At 38.3% G+C, this 7,548-nt stretch overlaps 2 protein-coding genes across 7 annotated transcripts in view; one reads left to right on the top strand and one right to left on the bottom strand.

Annotated features, from left to right (window-relative positions):
- Window positions 1-1,712, bottom strand: part of prmt1 (protein arginine methyltransferase 1) — a 7,153-nt gene extending 5,441 nt beyond the window's left edge. Inside the window, exons 1-3 of the mRNA XM_016540083.1 lie at window positions 1,625-1,712; window positions 282-377; window positions 32-187 (exon numbers count right to left, since the gene is read on the bottom strand). Of these exons, the coding sequence (XP_016395569.1) occupies window positions 32-187; window positions 282-377; window positions 1,625-1,651 (279 nt within the window). The 5' untranslated portion in view covers window positions 1,652-1,712. The remainder of the gene's footprint in view (window positions 1-31; window positions 188-281; window positions 378-1,624) is intronic.
- A 1,744-nt stretch (window positions 1,713-3,456) lies between these two features.
- The window catches only part of LOC107729492 (AP-2 complex subunit alpha-2-like), a 34,744-nt gene continuing 30,652 nt past the window's right edge, over window positions 3,457-7,548 (top strand). For 3 of the 6 annotated variants that reach the window (XM_016540022.1, XM_016540020.1, XM_016540018.1), the window contains exon 1: window positions 3,457-4,246. In XM_016540022.1, coding sequence (XP_016395508.1) covers window positions 4,180-4,246 — 67 coding nt within the window. In that variant the 5' untranslated portion in view covers window positions 3,457-4,179. The remainder of the gene's footprint in view (window positions 4,247-7,548) is intronic. The other 3 variants (XM_016540023.1, XM_016540021.1, XM_016540019.1) reach the window with 1 other exon arrangement.

Raw genomic sequence — 7,548 nt, 5'->3', positions numbered from 1 at the left:
ATTTACATAAACGGGTAGGATTTACACTCACCCCAATAACTTTCTTGGCTCCAGCTTTGGCTGCAAACATACAAAGGATGCCAGTTCCACTTCCCACATCCAGCACCACCTTATCCTTGAAGAGATGCTTGTTGTGGAACATGGAGTTTCTGTACGTCAGAGTACGAACTTCATCCTTTAGCATCTCCTGTGGACACAGAATGGGTTTACAGTGATCACAGATATGAATATGTGTAATTGTACCACTATTCATGAAACATGATGGACCAATAAGACTGTACCTCATGAATACCAAAGTGTGCATAGGAATCAAAGTAGTAGTCTTTGGAGGTCATGTCTTCTGCTGCAGGTTTTGCTGAGCTCTCTCCCTGGGACACCTGTAAAAAAAAAAAAAGAAAAAAGAAATCAAATTATACACTAAGGAAAAAAAAAAAGGATGAGCTGGGCTTTGCTTCCGTTCAGGTAGTGTCTTTTGTATGTTGCATTCAATTTTGAAAAGTTGTCATAAGACCCACAGCCCAGCTAGTGATAAATCGGTTTTGTAGCTATTGTGAGGAAATTGTGTTTAATGTTTCAACATCGATTGGTATATGCAAAATTTTAACAAAGGACAAAACTTGTTTCGGTCACGACGCATGACTCATTTTAACGAATCGAATAAACGATTCAATAAGCGCTAGCCACAAAAGAATCGCTTGTCACCTACTGTACCAAAAGTAAGGATGTAGTAAAAGCTTCACTGTACGAACAAAGAACAAATCTTTTTGGTAAATGGATTCAAAAGATTCAAACCGCAGTGACCAATCAAAATCCGCCACTATTACAACTAACAGAGCTTGTGCGAACTCAAGACCAGCATTGCTTTAAAAGCAGCGAAGACAATTCAAGGCGGTTAAAACCGGGATAAACGTATTTTTCCCCACACAACATTCAATTTATTAGAGAAGGAAAGTAGCGGTTATACTAATTAGCCTTTTAAATGAGAAAAATCGTTTTCATAGCGTCGGAAGACCTCTGAAACTTTTGATTAAAATACATGTGGGCAACAACGTGATTGAAAAAAAAACCGACTTTAATTAATTGACCATACCGCAAATTATAGCAATCAGCTCACTAATAACTAATTAGTCGTGGTTTGGTGAACAAAGCTGTAAAAAGTAGCAAGCACATCCCATGCGGTGCTCCGTCCCATGCGGTCTGCACCCAACAATAGGTAATTGAAGCGAACCGCCAGCGTGCTCTAAACGACCCTCGTGGAGACTGAACGCGCAGCTAGCTAACAGGACTCATAAATCACTAAATCCAACTCCATTATACATCAAATGGTTACACGTAACATTTCAAAACTCGGAACTAACTCGTTTTAGCCTACTAGCAATAGCAGACACGTGATGCTAAATGAATGAATTATTCGCGGCTAGCTAAAATGGATGCTCAAGATGCGTGTGCGCACATTTCTAGCCACCTGATAAGGACATACGCAGCACACAAATCCGTTCAACGACTAAAGCATCGGAGCTAGGATGTAACAAATAAAGCTGGCATGTTGAGTCTAACTCTCGCAAATAGCTATTTGGCTTCGGATGTGTGCCAGCCGATATGGCCTTGAGTAGCTCCAGCTTACCTCCATTCTGTCCGCTGTCTCCGCCATTTCGGTAAACTGGATTATACCACGACTGCAGCACAGCTCATGTGAAACACACTTGTTTTGCTCCCGCCCCTTCGCCTTTACTGAATGATTTGATTGGACGACAATCACGGGATTTACTGTAGGCCCCGCCCACTTTCTTGCGGCTCTCCGTCATAGGCTCAACTTCACTGCGTTTTTCCGCTGTTTTGAAGCGTGGCTTTCATTGGACCAAACTGTAGCACGATTACTGATTTATTCTGTCATACAAATTTTATATTACATTTACATTATTAGGCTTGTTATGAGAGTTGAACTGATGTCAGTGACCATATACGTTTACAAAAACGTTTTAGCAAACTGTAATACATTTTGTGCACAAGAACACAGATTTGAACGGATTGAAGACATTTATTTTAATATTTATAGAATCGTACAATATTTATCTGTATCGATAGATAGATAGATAGATAGATAGATAGTATTGATCAAACTAAAACAGGTGAAAAGAAAAAACAGTAGCACATAACACATAACTCCAAAATTAAAAGCCTCTCCTCGTGTCTCCCTCAAATGTATATACATTTATTTTCTTATTTTTTTCCTGTGGAAGATGAGAAGATATTTTAAAAAAAATATTCCAGTGATTTTGTTCTTACAATCATAATCAATGTTTGAATCACAACATTCTTAAGAATATCTTCTATTTTGTTTTTTTATAGAAGTCGTCATACAGTTTGGAAGGACACGGTGAGTAAATGGTGACAGAATTGTATTTATTTTTATTTTTTGGATGAACTATCCTTTTAAATCAAAACGGACTATGCGAAGCCTATTTGATGCTACTATATATCAATGTTAAAGGTAGATGCTTTTAGAATAGTGTGCATTTACTGAGATAAATTGTATGAGTTTACCATGTACGGGATGATGTATATATTATTTGGGGAAATTTGCTAAATTAGTTGCACAAAACTGACAGGTGCCATCTTGCTCTATTCCTGGGACAAGAAGCCCCCAAGGTAAATCTCAGCTGTCATCTGATTTTTGTAGAATATATCAAATACATTTGATTTCATCTTTATTAAATTATTTGAAAGAGCTGCTGTGATGGGCAGGGTATCCATACAGGGTTTTTCCCAAATAAGCTCCAGCTTCCCTGTGACCTTAGGGAAGTGTTTTGAAAAATGGATGGATGGAAGAAAAAGGTGTCATGGAAAAATACAAAATTACATATTCTATATACATTCATGCAGAGCACCATGTGTTTAATTTTTTGACAAACAAATACATTCGATTATTTTCTGAACTCTTTGCAAATGAGCTCACCCCACCATGCAAAATACATTTTTGACATATTCAGACAATAATGTGATTTTGTTTCTAACAGTCGCTTATACCAAGAAGATAACGGATGTGCAGATAGAACGATAGAAAAAAACAGAACAAACGATAGATAGATAGATAGATAGATAGACAGACAGACAGACAGATAGACAGATAGATAGATAGACACGTATCGTATGATTAATATGTGTTTATCCCTTTCACACTATCATTATCACACTATTTCAAACATTAGCTTTAAACAGGAAGACCAGTCGTCAGATTGAATTAGTGTAATTTACAACCTCTCTTTTGGCAATTTATCACCATTACCACATACTTGCACTTTGATACTGTCAATGTCGATCTTGTTTTCAAGCCAATTAAAATGGATATAAAATGTAACTGACGTATGAACGGACAAATGGTGTACTGAATGACAGTAAACTAGCCAATCAGAGCAGGAGAAGCGGGCTGGAGGCGGGACTTGTGGGGAGGAAGCGCTGGAGCGAGCTCAGCGCCCGTTCTGTCACGAGCTCCGTCGGGGTACAGCGACCGAGCGAAAAGTCTCGTACATTATTGACGACTAAATACAGTCCAGAGCCATCTTTTTCTCCAGAAACAGGTCTGTCAGATTAGTTCGTCAGCAAGCAGGATTCCCCGTTGTCATATCGCGGTCATTTGGGTGATGTATTCTAACATTTGATAGAGCTAGCCAGCTCGCTAGCTGTTTGGCTAGCTTGCCGTGCGTGACTCAAAGTCAGAGAGGTATCAGTTGTTATTTTAACACCATCCATCGACATATAGGTGCGTTATCATAAACTAAAAACAACACGTTGGCTTGTTTTATAATTAGTCAGTGCCGCGACGTAAGCGTACGCCTTTCCATCGTTTTCCCCATTGACGAGAGTTCACGGGATTGAATGAATTAACGTTAGCCAACGGAAACAGCAGTCGCGCTGACTCCCCAGCTTCTCTCTCACCCACTGCATTCACCTATTTTCTTCATAAACACTCGCTGCTGCTTTATTAGTGTGCTTTACGAGCGCTTACAGTTTAATTCAGGACTAAATTAGCAGCTCTAGTGTGAGTCCGTGTTAGTTAACTTAGCCCGCTAGCTCGGTGCATTTGAACCCAAATCGCCGCCTGTTAAACCTGCACCTCTGAACATCTGAAAGTCATTTGTTTCGCGTTGAAGCCGGCTTGAAGAGAAAAAACGAGCAAACATGCCGGCTGTGTCGAAGGGAGACGGAATGCGAGGATTAGCTGTGTTCATCTCGGACATCAGAAACTGTAAGTGTCCCTGTCACACTCAAACACCATTAACGTTAGTCATTTTCTTATGCGAACAGCTGTGCTGAACTCTTCCTATATACGCCCTAAACTGAATCAAAGGGCTTCTGCTTTGCTCCGTGATGCCTTTTAGCCAGAATTAAAGGTTAAATCGTGCTGGTCAGATGAGTGGCTCTTGGCGAGAGAGGTCATGGTAAGTAATCGCGCCGATCACCCAGGCCCGTTAGCTTTAGCTCCGTTGATGGAGTGATGCTTTATAACTAGGCCGCCGCCGAAAACCGTGTTTCACTGCAGATGGTGTATCCAGCATGGCTTGTATCTGTTGCTCTTGTCACCTTGACTAGCTGGATAGCGGTTGATATCGCTGCTCGCCAAGAGCACTCGATTCAGATGTGTTTTTCACGATAATCCAGTTATCAAGCTGTCGCCTTGAGCTAAGCGTTATAGGAGGGTCATCTGGTTAAGATGTGTCTGTAGTCTTCTGGTTCTGCCTCTTTTATGCCTCTAATTTTACCTCTTGAATCTTAAAAGGCTTTCTTTCTGGTAGGAGTTTGAGTTCCTAGTAATTTTGTGGAGTTTTGAAGAATGGCTGCAAATAAGATTGATATCCGTGAACTTGTTTCGTCCTCGTTTTCTGTTGAACGCCTGAGAGTGTTAAAACATGCATAATTCCAATTCGAAGGTAACTTTTTGGGATAAAAATTAGTGATGAATGAGAGTGAACTGTTTTGCACATATATTGACTGGGAGTCTGAGGGTTTGGCCTGTGCATTGTAGTATGTATCTTGCATCAAAATTTGGTACCACATGCACATGAAGTTCCAGGAAACCTGTGTGAGATTGCTGTTTTTCTGGCATGCTGGCTTTTTCTGGACATAATCTCCTCATTGTCCACATTTTATTTTAGGGCCAGTTGCATAAAAATGCGTGGCTTCTATACTAAAGTGGGTAGTGCATGTTTTTAGGAAGATGATATACTCTCTAGGGGTGTATTATCATGATACAATCTGACATTAATTACCTCTTAGCAATGTGGTGCTTGTCAATACATCAAAACATGCTGTGATACGATTTGATTAGATTCAGGGACATGTGATCAATATATCAATATTACAATTTTATGTGCCTATTTCACATAACCTGTTACATTTTTGTTTAATTCACAAATGCAAACAAAATATAACACGGGCATTTAATTGTACTCTGGAAATAGAAAATCGTGTATTCCAGTTGGGACATCCAACAAAAAATGATATAGAAAAAACATGAGTCACACATTAGGTTATCAATCGTCTAATGTCAGCTCTGCATTGGCTTGTGCAATGAGATAAGTAATGACAACAGTCAAGTCTTTTGTGCTCTCCAAAATGTGCAAAAGTAGTATTAGGACATAGACAACAAAATCAAGTATTTAAACGGTTACAAAAAATAAAGACATTTCAAAAATTTAGTTTTTAAAACTTATCAAATATTCGATGACTGCTCAATTGCAATTTGACATAACTCTCAAATATTATATAAGTTTAAAAATATAAATATACATTTTTATGCATTACATCAATACGCCATATCATTAGTAATTTGATCGTTGGTCCATGTCATTGTATTATTTCATACCTATTGCTCAAGTGTTTTAATCCAGCCTGTTTTGTGTCTGTCTGTCTTGCTCTACTCTCTTGTTTAGGTCATAAACAAATGAATAAATAGTAAATACATTATTTACAATATTATGGAATTTGCGGTGTTAAGTCATGAATCATTCCACTCAATTCATAATTCATTAATTGGTATTCTCTGTAGTGTACAGATGCTTGTCACTGTCTGCCACTATTTAAATGAGCTCTTTTCAGATACATTTCAGCATCATTTTGAGCTGGAGAACAACACAAATGGTAAATAAAAAAAAGAAATGTGAATGCAATGTATGTGCTGACATTCGGGCAGATATTTGATTCTGAGGTCATGGTAGTAGTGAGTTAATCATAACAAACAAACCATAAGATTATGCTCATTGATGCCTGAGGTCAGTCCATTTTTGGTAAAGGTTGTGCATCATTTTGCATGTCACCTGGAAAACTTTTGTGGGTGTGTTTAGTACTACACAGTCTGAGACACCTTTATGATGCTTTTACCAAGCTAGTGATCTTTTCTTTATCATCTATATGCAGAATGGATTGTTGCTGTGTTTATTCTGTTGCTTTGTCTGAGAGTTAGTGATGACTGGCGTTACCCACAGTTGAAATCAGATTGCATGTTACTGCAAGCTTTCACACAGAGAAGCCAGCCATTAGACAGCTTGAACCTTAAGTTCGTTAACATCTACAGTTACATAAATTGTAGGAATGATGTTGTCTCATGCTGTTTGCAGCTATGTCAGGTTACTTTGGTGGAATGAGAATATATTCTGCAAATAAAAGCTAATTCAGGCCTTCATTGCTGCCATAATTGCAACATTTGTGAGTCGATTGCGAATCTTATATAACCGGTGGTCAATTAAATTATTTTAACTTAAATAGTTTAATTAAAACATGGTTTAAGTCATTTGTGTCCTACTGCAGTCATTAAAACTGCAACACCAATAAAAGCATGCTTGTTAGGGCTGGGCGGTATATCGAGTTTGTACGATATATCGATATATTTTAATAAGCGATACGGTATGAAGCAATATCGTCAATATCGAGTTTGATAGGAGCGCATTTGAAAAAATATCTAGGGTGGACACAGACTGAACTGCTGCGGAGAAAGTGCATAATACAATTTGTTCTAAACATGTGACAAGCTTTATATGAAGGGCTTTAATAAACTCTTATAGGAGCATTAAATAGTTAATAAAGAAACTTCATTCTAATGCTCATTATATTAGCGTTAGATGCTAACGATTAACTACTCTAATAACAACATTCATTTCAATCCGACATTCAAATTAAAATATTGAATGATGTTCATAACAGCAGCGGTGTTTCCCCCAGACTTGCACTCTATCGAGGTTTCCCCAGTATACACAAAGCAGCGCTCATCAGCTCACAAACGCTGCTCAGGCATTACAGGCAAGATGAAATGAAAATGACATCCATAATTTTCTGAAGACAGTCGGTTTCGTTCAGAAATACAGTGATATAACACCCGCACCGGGTTTCGACTTTGACACGTGCAGTGCTCATGTTTATTCAACTAAGTAAAAGCCTTTTGGAAAATCTATTTGTTCAGTTTTGATATTGTGGCGGGGAAGGCAGTTTTTGTCAGAGCCCTTGTTATTCTTAATTTTGACATTCATTTTCATTTTTACACCAGACATATATATC

The sequence above is a fragment of the Sinocyclocheilus rhinocerous genome, unplaced genomic scaffold (assembly GCF_001515625.1).
Source record: "Sinocyclocheilus rhinocerous isolate Xijiao unplaced genomic scaffold, SAMN03320098_v1.1 scaffold697, whole genome shotgun sequence".
Lineage (NCBI taxonomy): Eukaryota > Metazoa > Chordata > Actinopteri > Cypriniformes > Cyprinidae > Sinocyclocheilus > Sinocyclocheilus rhinocerous.
The sequence above is the reverse complement of the archived record's forward strand: the minus strand, read 5'-3'. Positions and strand labels throughout refer to the sequence as shown.